At 39.6% G+C, this 18,633-nt stretch overlaps 1 protein-coding gene across 1 annotated transcript; it reads left to right on the top strand.

Moving 5' to 3' along the window:
• The first annotated feature begins 6,500 nt into the window (after positions 1 to 6,500).
• On the top strand, positions 6,501 to 16,402 carry LOC121759994 (2-methylpropanoate--CoA ligase CCL4-like). The gene is made up of 2 exons (XM_042155593.1): positions 6,501 to 7,752; positions 15,720 to 16,402. Exons 1-2 carry the CDS (start codon positions 6,513 to 6,515, stop codon positions 16,319 to 16,321), a joined length of 1,842 nt encoding a protein of 613 aa, XP_042011527.1. The 5' UTR covers positions 6,501 to 6,512; the 3' UTR covers positions 16,322 to 16,402.
• Positions 16,403 to 18,633: the final 2,231 nt, after the last annotated feature.

Raw genomic sequence — 18,633 nt, 5'->3', positions numbered from 1 at the left:
CAAAACTCCAGCACATCTCACTGATTATATATGTAACTCAGTGGTCTCCAATTCAAAATACCCTATTTCCTCATATTTCTCTCTAGCCAAGCTATCTAAGCCTTATCTCAAATTCATCATTCGTCTTTCCACCCTCACTGGGCCTAACTCCTACAAACAAGCAGCTCAACATCCTGAGTGGGTATTGGCTATGCAAGAGGAGTTACAAGCTCTGATAAGAACAGACACCTGGTAGATTACAGTGTTGTCTCCAGGCAAGATTCCTATCTCTTGTAAATGGGTGTATAAGATCAAGTTCAAGGCTGATGCCACAGTAGAAAGATATAAAGCTCGATTAGTTGCTAAAGGCTTTACACAACAGGCTGGAGTGGATTTTCATGATACATTTTCCCCTGTTGCAAAACTCACCACTGTTAAGATGGTCCTTGCTCTTGCTGCTATACATGGATGGAAACTTGCTCATCTTGACATCAATAATGCCTTTCTATATGGTGAGCTCGATGAAGAAATATATATGACATTGCCACCAGGTTTAATTGTTCCAGAGGCTTCAGCAGTGTCAGGGCAGCATGTTTGCAAGCTTAAAAAGTCTCTTTATGGACTTAAACAGGCTTCTAGGCAATGGTATTTGAAGTTTTCACAAGTCCTATCTGGTTTTGGCCTATCTCAATCTGCATCAGATCACTCATATTTTTACAGACATTCCATTGATGGATCATACTTTGGAATTGTGATTTATGTGGATGATATTCTTGTTGCCTCCAGTGATGATGCACAGATTGCTAGCTTCAAGGAATTTCTCACTAATTACTTCAAACACAAGGATCTAGGCACACCCAAATACTTCCTAGGGATTGAAATAGAAAGAAATAATAGTGGTATATTCATTTCACAGCACAAGTATGCGTTGGATCTTTTCACTGATGCAGGTCTCCTTGGATGTAAGCCCTCCAACATCCCTATGGATTCATCTAAAACTCTGCAACAAGATGAAGGGGCGCCTCTTTCTGATCCTACTGCCTAGAGAAGACTCGTTGGCCGTCTGGTGTATCTCTGCATAACTACACCCGATATCACTTTTGCAGTGAATAAACTCAGCCAATTCTTATCTAAGCCTTGTTCAGGACACATGCTAGCAGCTGAAAAGGTTCTCAAATACATAAAACGCACCCTAGGTCATGGCCTCTTCTACTCAGCACAAGCGAATCCATCCCTAAGCATTTTTTCTGATGCTGACTAGGCTGCTTGTCCAGATACAAGAAGAAGTATATCTGGCTTCTGCTTATTTCTTGGTAGTTCTCTAATCTCTTGGCGTTCAAAGAAACAACACACCGTTTCTAGATCTTCAGTTGAAGCAGAATATAGAGCAATGGCTTTGGCATGTTGTGAAGTTGTTTGGATCTTGGCTTTACTAAAAGATTTTGGAGTCTCTGTGAAGCAGCCCGTCCCTCTCTACTATGATAATCATGCCGCAGTTTACATTAGTTCCTATCCAGTATTCCATGAGCGCACTAAACACATAGAGATCGACTACCACACCGTTCGAGAAAAGCTACTTGAAGGCATCATTAAGCCAGTGCATGTTCATAATAATCTTCAGCTTGCCGACATATTCACTAAGCATTTGGCTTCTACACCCTTTCACACTCTCTTGTCCAAGATGGATTTCACAAGTGTGTATAGTCCATCTTGAGGGGGGGCTCTTAGATATCAAGTATGAAGCATCATGCAGCAACAGAGAAGCTGCAGACGTGAAGAAGCTGGAAGCTTCAAGAGATCAGCTAACGGCTATCTTAGCTCAATGGTCAACGGCTATATTAGTTAGTTACAAGTTAGTTATAGTTGGTTATCCTAGCTAGCACTAGTTAGTTAGTTTGTAGATGGATAGATCACCAAGTATATAAGGTGAGATCTCTTATTGTATTTGTAACTTTTCATTCGATCAATAAAACAAGTAGAACCTTTTCTCTCCAGCATGATTATGTTGAAATCATAATCTTCTCAACAGCTGCCGTTTTATATGGTGCCGAGAACCGTCGTCTTCAAGCCCGAGCTGTTCAAGACTTCCACCGGCAAAGTTCAGAAGTTTCAGCTTAGAAACATGGCCAAGGTCCAAGGATTTGGGCAAGATTTTTATTTAAACATAACAACCCAACTTATTTGCCACTGATCATATTTTTAAATGTTGATGTGAAATATAATATTTGTATGTTTTCATGCTATCAATTAGGGAACAATTATTTATGAGGCGTTCCTATTTAATTTAATTTTTTTAATATTATTAAATGATAGTATTACAGTTATACTAGTTTTTTTATATTACTTGTGAGTCACATTGAATCGTAATTTCGTTTTCAGTTGTCTATTTCTAGTTGATACATTTAACTTTTTCAATTAACATCAATCACTAATTACTTACCAAAATATAACTTACTAAAGCATATGAATTTAGCATGGGACCATTTTCCATTATGAAAATATCTATCAGATATCTATTATAATTTATGCTCATGAATCCAAAGTAATACAGTTTTTTGATCAATGTGTTATAGCTTTTATGATCAAATATTTATGTGGTTCTTATATGTCTTATTAAAAACAACGTGTCTTACACGAACATATATTTCAAATTTAGATTAATTTAGGACACAATAGTTAGGTTTAATATATGTATCGAATATTTAAGTATTTTCATTGTTATTGTTATCGTAATTTTTGAACTATGAGATAGTATTATATTTTACTCCCTCCCCTCGTTAACGAAAAATAGACAAGTTTTGTCATTTTGGTATGTCCACGAAAAATAGACAAAGTTCAAAAATGATAGTTTTCAACCATTACTAACCAAACACATCATTTTAAATGTGGACATCACAATCCACTAACACTCTTTTCTCTAGCTTTTCTCTCCCTCTCTCTTACTTTTTCTTATCTCTCTCTTACTTTCTTAATTATACATTAAAACCCGTGCAGTTCACAATCTTCTCTATTTTTTATGGACGGAGGGAGTATTATACAGTAGGTCATGTTTAAGAAAATCAATATTTTCTATTGCATACCTAAAAACTAATATAAATAATACTCCATCTGTCCCATAAAAGATGTCTTACTTTCCTTTTTAGTTTGTTTCACTAGATGTCACATTTCCATTTTTAGAAAAAGCACTCTCTCACAATAATATAAATATTATATTTTTTCTTTCTACCTAACACATAAAATAAAATCTCCTACAATCTCGTGCCGTCCACAGGTGTGACATCTTTTGTGGGACGGAAGGAGTATATCCCATATAAAATAATAGTGGATACAATATAATATAAGATAAGATGGGCTTTATATGTAGACTATTTTAATACTGTATTGGATTTTAGATTACTATTTGGTTGATTAGATCAATTTAAGACAATTGAATAAGATATTTAATAAATAATAATTATACGTATAACAATAATTTAAGTTTCATTAGTTTAATATATTAAAATATAATTTAATAGTTAAGCTTTATTATTATAATAAAATTTTAAATTTAGTTTTGATGAATGAATTAATTAAATTCATACTGACTAAATAAAATAAAATAAAATCAAATCAAATCCAGTTTTTGATTGTAAAGCAGATTTTAGCTAACTAGCAAATTGGCTAATTAATTAAATTAATTAATTCTTAATCAAAATTCATTAGGGTTTCTTGGCAACCATCTCCAGCCGCCGCCTTTGCCCATCCGTCGCCGTCCACCTCCATCCCTTGCCACCCATAAATGCCGCAACAATCGACCTCCGACCTCCAATACACACATACAAACAGCAAAATACAATCTCCAATACACACTCAACCTACAAAAGCTGCACATAATAAATCACACCAAAGATGGAGAGGGAGAGAAGGGATCGCCTACGGGTGTTTGTTGGAGGCTCTTATTCTTCTTTCTCCGACGAATCAGTACATCGAGGGCAAGATTTGAAGAGAAAACTAAGAGAAAATTTCGCGAGATTGATTTAGTCGGAGGGGATTAGGTCAGAATAATAGTCTAATATAAATAGTGAAATTACATTATTTATGCAAGCTTCTTTGCGGGCCTCTTACGAGTGTGATTTTTCGCTATCATGTCAACCCCAACCCCAATTTATATAGTCTTTGAGACTTAATATTGTTTAATAGTGGATACCGAACAGGCACATTAGATATTGTAATCAATATATAGTACAAATAAAAATTAATTAATCAGTATATAGTACCAACAAAATTAATATAAATTAAAATATTCACCAACAAAACAATTAAATATTAATTTTGTCATATAAACGATATCAGATGGTCAAATTTTGTCACGCATCTTGACCAGTAACATTATATAGTTGAGTGAACTATAAAAACAATCCATGAACTACGGATTTATTTCACTAGCAGTCCCTGGATTTTAAAAATACTACCAGTAATCCCTGAACTAAGAGTTTATTTCATTGACGATCCTTTTTTAATATTTTCACCGAAAAATATCCCCAAAAATGAGATGGACATTTTTGTCCATCCACAATTTCTTCTTTTCATACTTATCATTTTCAAATGATTAGGAACGTACATGCATATATTTTAAATTGGTTTATAGAGGGAGAAATAGTGTGGAGGTTCATATATATACATACTTATAATAGAACTTTGTAGCTTCATTAAGATTGCGAAAAATCATGCGGTAGGTTTTGACTGCTGATTTTTTTCTCCTCGGGAAGACAAGTAGGTGTGTATAACACTAATATGAGAAAGTAATACTATTATAACACAAACGAAAAGGTTCATTGTATTTGAAATACAGTTCATTACTAATACAAATCACTGAACGATAAGTTCACTATCATTATTCCAAACAGATAAGGGAGACAATTATATGCACATTATTCATTAAAAACAGTTTAGTTTAATAAGTATTGAAGTTAAATATGTACACAATTTAATACAATTACTGCTAAACCTTATCCTCAAACTAATTATTCATTCAAATTATTTGATGTTAACAACAATTACAATTCATTACATACGCAAATTACATAAGATAATTGAGAGTTAGTTAATCTTCATCTTCTTCTTGGGATGATTCTGAATCTGAATCAGAATCAAACAACGAGCTGACTAGAGACTATAGCTCATCCATTATTGTTCCATGATGTTCGTCATTTTATATCAGCAGTTGTTGTTCATCGAGAATCGTTGGGTTTGGGTTTGGGTTTGGGTTGGTTATATTCTCCATTGGTGTTGTAGGAGAATCGGTTGTATGTGTGAGAGTAGTTGAATTCGCCATTGAGGGAAGGTAGTGTTATACAAGATAATAATTGAGAAACGATCGCCGGTAATTCACGATGGATTCAGATGCATATTATGAAATTCTCATTCCATAATTAAGTTGTAGTATGATTTTAGAAAGTAAATAATTGTTGCAAATTGACACTTCCAATACCACGCTTCCAGTGATTTTTATGATTAAAAAATAACGATTTGATTGATTTATTTTATCCACTATATTATAAAATTGGATGATTGAGGTCTTTGGTTCGATTTTATTAATTAGTTCGACATCTATATATACTCCCTCCGTCTCATTCAAGATGACCACATTTCCTTTTTTGTTTGTCCTAATCAAGATGGTCACATTCAACCTCCTCGCTGCTCATTAATATATTCAACTACCTTTTTGCTCTCTACTTTATTCCACCTAACAACACATCCTAAAATCTCATGTCACTCAAGAATGTGGTCATCTTGAGTGGAACGGAGGGAGTATTTGCTAAGTATTTTGTGAATCGTGAATTAGTAGCTTCATCAATTCACTTACCGATCCGATTTTTAAAAGTTACACCTATAAATCATTTTTCGATTATTCAAGTATGAGACACATGTAAGCAGATTAAGAAGTGTATATGATGTATAAGGTTCTACGGTCCAACTTTTCCACTTGAGGATCCCAATTAAATTTGATCATGTGAGAGTTGCTAGAGGATACATTGTGCCATCATTTTATTAATAGCCCCCACCCCATCGGCCTTGGGATTATATTCCATTCATTCTTATTTGATTTTTCTTTATATTCATAAACACTCTTAAGATTGTTAGAGAAACGTAACTACCTCAAAAATACCGAGTTTTGTCCCAAACATAACAATAAAAGTTGTATGCTTGTCTGCAACATGTAATATCTCAATTAAGGGTGTTTTTAGATCATTGTCCTTTTCACAAATAAAGGGCACAGAGTCATTTTAATTAGTCCCATATTTCATATATAAATTTGTGGCTAAAAAACAAAATTTCGATTCCCAAATTAGTACTCCTATTTACCAGATGTCATATTCACCAGTATTTAATTTTGGTAATTTGTTTTGGTTGTAGTAGTGTGGGCAGGTAGAGCATATTCAATTCCATACATGCTAGGAATTTACATTTCTACCCTTCACATAGTCTGCCTCGCTATTAATAAACTGTATGCAGATGCAGTTGTTGTCCAAAACAGAAAATCACATTCAATCATGAAGACTCTCTCACACACTCAATACACCTCAATCTCTTCTTCCTTCTCCTCCCTCTTCCAGCATAACCCAGCTTTGCAATGGCAGAAGCAGAGGTGTAAGGTATACCGTACCTACCCACCCCTAAACAGAACCATCATCAGAGCTTCGCTCTCATACCCCGTCTCCAACAAGGCATCACCCGCAGCAGTGATGCCTCCAGAGACAAAGGTACAACCTCGAAGAGCAGCAAATGCAACCCCTCTCACACCAATAAACTATCTCGAACGAGCCGCGGTCGTGTATGGCGATTGCCCCGCCATTCTATACAACGACACGGTCCGCACGTGGTCCGAGATGTATAGGAGGTGCCTGAAGCTGGCCTCGTCCATCGCCGCCCTCGGCATCAAGCGAGGCGACGTTGTCTCGGTCGTCGCGCCAAACATTCCTGCCATGTCCGAGCTACACTTTGCCGTCCCCATGGCCGGCACCATCCTGAACACGATCAACCTCCGCCTCGACGCCAACGCCATCGCCAATTTGCTCCAGCACAGCGGCTCCAAGCTCATCTTCGCCGACTGCCAGTCCGAGTCCCTCGTCCACGAGGCCGTCTCGCTCCTCCCTCCGCATCTCCACCGCCCGACCTTAGTCGTCGTAGGCGACGACGCCTGCGAGAGCTGCTCCGTGGACTGCTGCATCGACTACGAGAACATGGTGGAGGGCGGGGACGAGGATTTCAAGTGGCTGATGCCGCTGAGCGAGTGGGACCCGATCACCCTCAACTACACATCGGGGACCACCTCCTCGCCAAAAGGAGTGGTGCACTGCCACCGTGGCGCCTTCTTGATGTCGGTGGACTCGCTGCTTGACTGGTCCGTGCCCAAGCAGCCGGTCTACCTGTGGACGCTGCCGATGTTCCACGCCAACGGGTGGAGCTACGCGTGGGGCATGGCCGCGGTTGGGGGCGTCAACGTTTGCCTCCGCCGCGTTGACGCGCCCTCCGTGTACGAGGCCATTGACAAGTACGGAGTGACGCACATGTGCGGCGCACCAGTTGTGCTCAGCATGCTCACGAACCATCCGAGGACAAAGCCGTTGAAGTCGGCCGTCCACATTATGACAGCCGGAGCGCCGCCTCCGCCGGTGGTGCTGGGGCGGGCAGAGGCGCTGGGGTTCATTGTCAGCCACGGGTATGGTCTGACGGAGACTGGGGGTTTGGTGGTGAGCTGCGCGTGGAAAAAGGACTGGGCTCAATTAAGTGGTAGGTGCAACATTTCATAATAGTAGTATACTCGTGATTAAATTTATATACGTTAGAAATTGATAGAGTTCCTTTCTAAAACCAATTAATATTAGGAGGAGGAGTCTACGTTACTTATACAATGGTTTCAATCAATTAGTATTAGTAGTATTAGTCTACTATACTTATACAAAGGTTTCAGTTTTTTTATACCAATATAGTATACTATTCGATCTGTCCGATAGAAATAGATTGAATTTCCTTTTTTTCCCGTTCTATAGAAATGAGTCATATCTATATATGAAATTTTTTTCTCATTCTCTTTTAATTTATCATGTATGGGCACCTCGATCCACTACATTATTTTAACTACTTTTTCTGCGTCTCTTACTTTACCTATTGTGAATTAAAATCCATATCACCTTAATTAGCCTATTTTTATGGGACTGGGGAGTATAATATTATTGGAGTCAAGATTTTAGCTTTAGTATAGATATAATGGTAGATAAGTTAATTTTGATCAACACTCAGCGACTCGCTCTAATACCACGTCCATCATAAAAAACAAGTTGATATTAGGAACAGTAGTCAATGAAACTTAGATAGTACTCCCTCCGTCCCATATTAATAGGCCATTTAGGGTTGATGTTGGTTTCTGGGGATTACAAGAGATAACAAAACCGGGTGTAATACAACCCAAAAGAAGAAATACAGAAGATGAAACTGAACTACAAAGAAAATTACAGAATTCGAAACGGTAACCGTGAACTAAGTTTAGCCGAGTCGAGGAGGCCTCTTCCCGCAAGACGAGATACGCCCCGGTAGTGCTCTTCGGTTTGGCGTGTCGTCCCTAAAGGTAAAACGGCTACGTCTCTATTGATGCAGCACCGCAATGCTGTAGAGCTCCGGCGAATGGGATGGAGGAGAGAGCAGAGCTTCGACAGAAAGACAATGCAGAGAGAGGGAGAGAGCTTATGATGCAGAATGCTTGTATGTGTGTCTCCTAATGCAGTGGTTTGGCTAGCCTATTTATAGGCCAAGCCACCATGCAGGGTCAACCAGCCATTGAAGGCTCATCATGGCAATTCGTAACCGACGTCGGTTACAGGCGTGTGGCTGGAGTGTGCCATCCGTGTGTGGAGCGTGTGGATTTCTCACGTGGCAGCCGTGACTGTGCCTCGCTTGACGACGTGTCAAGCCACTTGGATTGCTGACTCGGCGGTGGTCTAAAAAGAATAGTTTGGGCCAAGCACCAAGCCCAAAGACCAATTGCCAAGATCCAAGTCCAAGATCAAGATCAAGATCGAGATCGAGATCGAGATTGGGATAGGGATCGGGATCGGGCCCGAGGCCCGAGGCCCGCGGCCTGCGACCGTGACCGCGACCGCGACTGCGAGCACGAGCATGAGCACGAGCACGAGCACGGGCACGGGCTCGGGCTCGGGCTCGGGCGGGCGGCGGCGGCGGCGCGCGTGTGGGCTCTTTCACCCATCTTGGTCCACTATAATTATTAAGTAACATAAAGTCACTTAATTTATACACATTAAAAGATGTGTTAATCCTCCAATGTGGGATAATTAACACTAGTTAATTATTCCCTAAGCTCTAACTCCAAGCTTTAATTAAAAGCTAATTATGCCCAACTTTAATCCACTATTTCTCACTCACCGGAAATCGGATTTGAGAAAGTGAATATACTACATTTATCTACGTAAAATGTAGATCGACGCTATGTCATTTAATTTCACAAAATTAAATGTCTCGTCACATTTATTATGTGGTCAAAATCCATTGACCGGGCATATTTATTACCATGATTTCTACAATCCCTCACATGAGTGGAAATAGCCGAATGCATATGCATGCAGACACAAGCTCAACCCTCGAGAGGTATATAAGCATAAGGATAGGTAGTTGTTGGCCTTGAACCTTCCATAGTCGACACCATCGGATACACAGGCGGCTTAGTAGCGCGATGCTTTGAACTAATCCCCCACGGCGTGCACCGAGACAATGGTGTTAACGCTTAAACACCTTAACCTCATCCGTTCTCACGTTTTGTGTCCATTGCGGTCTTGGACACCACTTTGGATTCATAAGTGTGTTTTATGAAGCGACCACACTTCACACTTACTTTGGTGATTCTTAGTCAAGTACCTTGCCATACTTGGTTTCTTTGAGAACTCCATCTCTTTGAGATTCATAAGAACCATTAGAAGTCATAGACTTAGCCTTTACCACTAGGCAAGTTCTCCAACACTCTATTGCTCTCTAGGGAATAGATATAGTTGAGTGTTTCTCATGAACTCTCATAGCTTAGTTGTTCCTTTGAACCAAGTTCTTGGGATCTCCAGTCATCATGGTTGGGTTAACACTATGATAATTCTTTAGTTTGTGGATTTCAAACTCATTCCCTCTAGCAACTTATTCATTTAATCACGGTTTAACCCTTTGGTTAGCGGATCCGCTAGATTATCTATTGACTTCACATAGTCAATTGTAATCACGCCAGTTGTGATCAAATGTCTCACGGTGTTATGTCGTCGACGTATATGTCGAGACTTACCGTTATAGAAACCATAGTTTGCCCTTCCAATAGCCGCTTGGCTATCGCAGTGGATTAGCACTGGTGGCACTGGCTTAGACCAACATGGAATATCTTCAAGGAAGTTCTTAAGCCACTCAGCTTCCTCACCCGTCTTATCTAAGGCAATGAACTCCGATTCCATTGTTGATCGGGCTATACATGTCTGTTTTGTGGATTTCCACGATACAGCACTACCCCCAATAGTAAAGACGTATCCACTTGTTGAAAGTGAGTCTCTATTATCGGATATCCAATTGGCATCACAGTACCCTTCAAGTACCGGGGGGTATCTCGAGAAGTGTAGCCCAAGATTTTGAGTATGTTTTAAATATCTCAAAACCCTCACAAGAGCTCTCCAATGCTCTTTGCTTGGATTGCTCGTGTAACGACTTAACTTGTTCACGGCACAAGCAATGTCAGGTCGAGTGCAATTAGTCAAGTACATAATGCACCCAATGACCCGTGCATACTCTTCTTGTGCAACGGGCTCGCCTTTGTTCTTGCTCAAGTGAACGTCGAGTTCAATTGGAGTCTTAACCGGCGCGCCATCATAGGCTTTGAATTTATTCAATATCTTCTCAACATAATGTGATTGTGTTAAGATGATTCCATCATTCGTTCTTAGAATCTTCATTCCAAGAATTACATCGGCTAGACCCATGTCTTTCATGTCAAAGTTTCTCTTTAACATGGCCTTTGTATCGTTAATTACTTGAGTGTTGCTACCCAAGATTAACATATCATCAACGTAGAGACACACTATAACATGACCGTTATTAGTGCTCTTGATGTAGACACATTTGTCGCACTCGTTGATTTTAAACCCATTTGATAACATCACATTATCAAACTTCAAGTGCCATTGCAATGGTGCTTGTTTCAATCCATATAGGGACTTTACGAGCTTGCATACATTTTTCTCTTGTCCAGGTACTACAAACCCTTCGGGTTGTTCCATATAGATTTCGTCTTCTAGTTCACCATTCAGAAACGCGGTCTTTACATCCATTTGATGAATCTCAAGATTGTGCAATGCAGCAATAGCGAGAAGCACCCGGATAGATGTAATCCTTGTTACAGGTGAATAGGTATCGAAGAAGTCATATCCTTCCTTTTGTTTAAAACCCTTTACTACTAGTCGGGCTTTATACTTATCCACTGTTCCATCGGCCTTAAATTTTCTTTTAAGTACCCATTTACAACCTAGAGGTTTCGCACCTTCAGGTAGATCAACCAACACCCACGTGTGGTTTAGCAAAATTGAATCAATTTCGCTTTGAACAGCTTCTTTCCAATGCAACCCGTCTGGGCCATCGAAGGCTACTTTTATAGATGTCGGTTCTTCATCTAACATAAAAGCAATGTAGTCAGGACCAAATGTTTTTGGTGTTCTGACCCTATTACCACATCTTAGTACTGTATCATTCGGATCGGGCCTTGCACGCTTGCGCGATTTAGGTTCCTCATCCGCTGATTTAGAACTAGTGGCTTCTTCTTCCACTGGTTTAGAACTAGTGACTTCTTCTTCAACTCTTGTCTCAGAATTGGTTACGACTTTTTCTTTGTCTTTGCAAGGAAAAGTATTTTCGAGAAATACGGCATTCCTTGACTCAATTGTTGTCCCTACTGTTATAGTCGATATTTCAGACTTGTGAACAACAAATCGATATGCACTACTGTTAAGTGCATATCCAATGAAGATACAATCAACCGTTTTAGGTCCGATTGTAACTTCTTTGGGCGGAGGAACCATCACCTTAGCCAAACACCCCCACACTTTGAGGTATTTGTAGGATGGCTTCATTCCCTTCCACAACTCATAAGGAGTAGCATCTTTTCCTTTGAGATGGATTTTATTCAAGATATAGTTAGCTGTCAAAACAGCTTGCCCCCACATGTTATGTGGTAATCCTGAAGTTAGAAGCAGTGCATTCATCATCTCTTTTAGAGTACGATTTTTGCGTTCTGCAACACCATTAGATTGTGGTGAATATGGAGCAGTTGTTTGATGAATTATACCACTTGCGTTGCATAACTCCCAAACGGGGCTACATATTCTCCTCCTCTATCGCTTCGAATCATTTTGATTTTACAACCAAGTTGATTCTCAACTTCGTTCTTATAATTTTTGAACGCCTCTATTGCTTCATCTTTACTTCTTAAAAGATAAATGTAGCAATATCTTGTGCAATCATCTATGAAAGTAATAAAGTACTTTTTACCACCTCTTGTTTGCACCATCTTTAAATTACATACATCCGTGTGAATTAATTCAAGGGGTTTTGTGCTTCGTTCAACCGAATGAAACGGCAACTTAGTCATTTTTGCTTCAAGACAAATTTCACATTTATCTTGATTATCCACTTCATTAGCCTTTAGTAAATCTAAATTTACTAATCTTTTAATGGCTTTTGAATTTACATGTCCCAATCTACAATGCCACAAATTTGAAGACTCGGTCAAATAAGAGGAAGTAGATGCTTTATTCTTATTAGCCAATGGCTTTGGAACACGCAGTGTTGCTACACTAAGCTTGAAAAGTCCATCGGTTACATAACCTTTTCCGAGGGACTTCCCAAACTTATACAATGCAAACCTATCGGATTCAAATACAAGTTTAAAACTCTTATTCACTAGTATTGATCCTGAAACTAGGTTCTTCCGGATGTCCGGAACATGCAGCGCATCCTTCAAGGTGATTGAGACGCCAAACGTCATCTTGAGGATTACATCACCAACTCCGAGGATTTCAGAAGAGGCTTGATTCCCCATGTTTATCTTTCTCCCTTCAACGTTGTTGTAGGTGGAGAACATACTTCTATCTGGGCAGACGTGTGCAGTAGCGCCGGTATCAATATACCAGCCACCCTTGTTGTTGTTAACAAGGTTGACCTCTTCAGTGACCACAGCAATGAGGTCGTTTTCATCCCAGTCCTTGAACTTCTTCTCAACGACGTGGGCAGCCGGCTTCTTCTTCTTGCTGCGGCAGTCTTTAGCAAAGTGGTCTGGTTTGCCACACTTGTAGCAGTCGCCTTCAAACTTCTTTGAAGGTTGCTTTCCCTTCCCTTTGTCGTTTGGACGGTTTAGGCGAGGGCGTTTGTTGGAGGGACCGCCCCGCTCCAACAGGTTGGCTTTGGCTTCATTTGGGGTGAATCCCTTAGCCTTTTGGTCGCTTTTGCGCACATCTGCCTCAATGCGCAACTTCACGATCAAGTCTTCAAAGGTCATCTGCTTTCGCTTGTGCTTGAGATAACTCTTGAAGTCCTTCCAACTTGGAGGGAGTTTGTCAATGATCGTGCACCTTAGGAACTTATCGGGCAAGGTCATCCCTTCAGCCACTAATGAGTGGATGATCATTTGGAGCTCTTGGACGTGCTCCATGATGGGTCGAGAGTCGACCATTTTGTAGTCCATAAACATGGACGCTACGACCTGTTCTGTCCCTGCAGCATTATCTATGCTATATTTCTTTTCTAGGCTTTCCCACATTTGTTTAGATGTGGTTACATTGGAGTATACATTGTACAAACTATCATCTAATGCACTTAGAATGAAATTTTTACAAAGATAATCTCCTTTCCTCCAAGCTTCATAGTCTGCCATGACTTCGAGCCTAGTCTCTTGGTCGCTTGGCGCGGGCGGCTCGTTCTCCGTGAGGAAGTTGGCGACGCCCAATGTTGTCAATTAGAACAACATCTTTTGATACCACCTCTTGAAGTCTGATCCTCCAAACTTGGGTGGTTTCTCGGCAGGTGGCATCATTCTTGATGCCAAAGGTGCCGCAGTTGGTCCTTGGAAGGAACCAATTCCGTTGCCCCCGAAGGAGCCAACAACATGGTTGGGCATAGGGCCCCCACAATTCATGTTAGGCATAGAGCCCGCCATGAACGTACTATCCCCGAAGGGACTAGCACTCGCATGAGACCCGAAGGCCCCAGCATTCGTGTGAGGCCCGAAGGCCCCAACACTCGATCCATTAAAGGATCCGAAGGAACCACTAAAAGTGGAACCAACCGATCCACTCGAGGTGGATCCACCAGTGAGCCCAAGGGGGTTAACGAACTCCCAAGGGGTTGTTGATGAAGAGGGATAGCGCCCGGGAGTGGGCATCATCGTCGGAATTGACGACGTATTGACCGGTCCAGTGGTCGCCATGGTGGAAGGAATGGCGGCGGTGGTGGCGGCAGCAATGGTGTTAGATTCCGTCGACATCTCCAGCAAATCTGTTTTAAGTTTCGAAATTATTAAGTTCAGTTTAAAAGGTCCAAATCCCTTCAAAGGCAAGTTATCTCGTCTTGCGATTGTTGGTTTCTGGGGATTACAAGAGATAACAAAACCGGGCGTAATACAACCCAAAAGAAGAAATACAGAAGATGAAACTGAACTACAAAGAAAATTACAGAATTCGAAACGGTAACCGTGAACTAAGTTTAGCCGAGTCGAGGAGGCCTCTTCCCGCAAGACGAGATACGCCCCGGTAGTGCTCTTCGGTTTGGCGTGTCGTCCCCAAAGGTAAAACGGCTACGTCTCTATTGATGCAGCACCGCAATGCAGTAGAGCTCCGGCGAACGGGATGGAGGAGAGAGCAGAGCTTCGACAGAAAGACAATGCAGAGAGAGGGAGAGAGCTTATGATGCAGAATGCTTGTATGTGTGTCTCCTAATGCAGTGGTATCGAGATCGAGATCGAGATCGGGATCGGGATCGGGCTCGGGCCCGAGGCCCGCGAGCACGAGCACGGGCACGGGCTCGGGCTCGGGCTCGGGCGGGCGGGCGGCGGCGCGCGCGTGTGCGCGCGTGTGGGCTCTTTCACCCATCTTGGTCCACTATAATTATTAAGTAACATAAAGTCACTTAATTTATACACATTAAAAGATGTGTTAATCCTCCAATGTGGGATAATTAACACTAGTTAATTATTCCCTAAGCTCCAACTCCAAGCTTTAATTAAAAGCTAATTATGCCCAACTTTAATCCACTATTTCTCACTCACCGGTAATCGGATTTGAGAAAGTGAATATACTACATTTATCTACGTAAAATGTAGATCGACGCTATGTCATTTAATTTTACAAAATTAAATGTCTCGTCACATTTATTATGTGGTCAAAATCCATTGACCGGGCATATTTATTACCATGATTTCTACAGTTGACACAGGTTCTAATGTGTAATTGGTAAAGTAAGAGAGAGGGATAAAAAGTGGTTGAAATTGTGTAGTGGGTGGTGGGACCATAAATGATAAAGTAAAAGAGAAGAAGAAAAAAGGTTACCAACATATATGGATATGGAGACGGAGGGAGTAGTTTAAGACTTTCAGTTATGTATTTACACTTATGGGTGATACTGTTATATTCGCTTTTTATTTATTTGGCCAAGAGTATAATGGTAAGAAATGGCAGGGACGGAGAGGGCAAAGCTGAAGGCAAGGCAAGGAGTGAGGACTGTGGCGTTCGGAGAAATGGACGTCGTGGAGGCGGACACAGGGAAGAGCGTGGCGAGGGACGGGGTTACAATGGGGGAGATCGTGCTACGCGGCGGGAGCGTCATGCTAGGATACCTGAAAGACCAAGAGGGGACCAAGAAGAGCATGAGAGACAATGGCTGGTTCTACACGGGAGACGTCGGGGTCATGCACCCCGACGGCTACCTGGAGGTCAAGGACAGGTCCAAGGATGTGATCATCTGCGGTGGTGAGAATCTCAGCAGCGTCGAGGTCGAGGCCGTCCTCTACGCCCACCCGGCCATCAACGAGGCCGCCGTTGTGGCCCGTCCCGACGCCTTTTGGGGGGAGACGCCGTGCGCATTTGTGAGCTTCAAGGAGGGCGCGGCTGAAAAGCCCACGGAGAAGGAGATCAGGGAATTCTGCAAGGCAAGGCTGCCGCTGTACATGGTGCCGAGAACCGTCGTCTTCCAGCCGGAGCTGCCCAAGACTTCCACTGGAAAAGTTCAGAAGTTTCAGCTTAGAAACATGGCCAAGGATTTGGGCAAGGTTTATGTTTAAACATAACAAACCAAATTAATTGCAACTGATCATATTTTTAAATGTTGATGTGAAATATAATATTTGTATGTTTTCATGCTATCAATTAGGGAACAATTATTACAAATAGAAGATATGTATTTATGAGGCGTTCCTATTTAATTTTATTTTTAAATATTATTAAATGATAGTATTACAGTTGTACTAGTTTTTTTATTTTTCTTGTGAGTCACATTAAATCGTAGTTTCGTTTTCAGTTGTCTATTTCTAGTTGATACACCTAACTTTTGCAATTAACATCAATCACTAATTACTTACCAAAATATAACTTACTAAAGCATATGAATTTAGCATGGGACAATTTTCCATTATGAAAATATCTATCAAATAATTATGATAATTTATGCCCATGAATTGTATGATCAATGTGCTATAGCTTTTATGGTCATATATTTATGTGGTTCTTCTATGTTTTATTAAATACAACGTGTCTTACACGAACATATATTTCAAAATTTAGATTAATTTAGGACACACTAGTTAGGTTTAATGTATCGAATATTTAAGTATTGTATCGTTATTGTTATTGTAATTTTTGTACTATGAGATAGTATTACATTATATTATACAGTAGGTCGTATTAAATTAAAACACTATTTTCGATTGCATACCTAAGAAATAATATAAATAATGTATCACAATATAGATGGCATAGATTATGTTTAATGAATATCGGTGTAAAAAAGCTCGCACATCATCATATGGGTAATAATAATGGTGATAATTTTTGAAAATTTACATCATTTTCCTTTATCAAAATCTCATATTATTAAGAAATATAATAGCACCAATCATATAATAAAAAGAATTCCTCATTCACCAAATCATTATTTAAACTTTCGATAGAATATCATCAATTAGGATTTTGTCAGAATTCTCATCAAATTATTATTTTGAAATATTTTTTTGTAAAAAAACTAATTTAAATATAAAAAGTTATGCAAAATTTAAAAGTATGAATCATATTAGGAGAAAGATTGATTTCCTTAATGATTTGTGAAGATATAATTGTATGCAATCAAATGTTAAATCTCAAAAGTTGCATTTTTGAGTAAGAAAAATGCAAAATAAAGCGAATTAACTACTGAATAAAATTTTATAGGCGTGTTATGGTGCTGACCACCTCACGTATGCTAACTACTAATCATAGCCATTGGATCTAAGAGGCGGATGGTTGAATTTTATTACATACTGATTCATGCGGAGGGATTTTAGTGCACACATAATTTTATTCTCTCTCCTAAATCTCGTGAAATTAGCATGCGAATAAAAGATTTGTATAATGATCTATATTGCGTTGTATGTTGATCCGTGTTTAATCTTTATACTGATCCATACTTGAGCACAACCATGCAATTGAATCGACACAGCCTGCAATACAATCCCGTCCTATAAAAATATGCACTTTCTAAATTTAGAAACTCTTTTATCAGTGAGATCCATTATTCGCTAACAATAGTTTAATTATTATTTTTTACTTCTCTCACTTTACCAATTATACATTAAAATCCGTATCCAACTATTGTGGAAGGAATAGAGTATTAAAAACTCAATCCCCATATATTAAAAACATAATAAAAAACTAGTACCAAATACAAGCAAGCTTATATCAGTATATACATTAGACACTGTAATTAGTACATAGTACAAACTAAATAAATATAAACTAAAATATTTGTTGAAAAAACAATTAAATGTTGATTTCGTGCCATAAAGGATCTCTGATAGCCAAATTCTATCATGTATCTTTGCCAATAACATAATATAATTAAGTTGACACGCGATCATGTTTTCGTTATTTCATTCAGAATATATTGTTAGCAGACAGTAACATGTATAAATCGTGCATAACATATTTCATGTATGGCTCAAAAGTTTTTAGCCCTTCAATTGAGTAAGTTATCAGTTTAGTGGTACACAAACGACACAAAATCCACTAAATATAATAAAATTAATGAGGTCTGCGAAACTTTGATTTAGTGATTTGGAAGTTCTCCCTCTGTCTATTATAAATATATGAACCTACTTTGGTATGAAAATTAAATGCATCTCTTAGTTGACAATTGATTGATTCATAAATATTCTTATTCGTGTGGTTGGGTGGGGCCCAAGTTAATTTAGTTTTACATTTTCCAACTCAAACCACTACGTGCAACGTTGGGTTTTCCAAAAAACTGAGAGGTAAAAATGGCAAAATAGGCAAATTCTGTAAGGAACAACCTAGTAAAAATAGCAAAAAGCCGAACCTGGTGAGGTTTTCTATGCATAATAAT

This window comes from Salvia splendens, chromosome 13 (genome assembly GCF_004379255.2).
Source record: "Salvia splendens isolate huo1 chromosome 13, SspV2, whole genome shotgun sequence".
Classification (NCBI taxonomy): Eukaryota; Viridiplantae; Streptophyta; class Magnoliopsida; order Lamiales; family Lamiaceae; genus Salvia; species Salvia splendens.
Note: the sequence above shows the minus strand (reverse complement) of the source record. Positions and strands in the feature narration are given on the sequence as shown.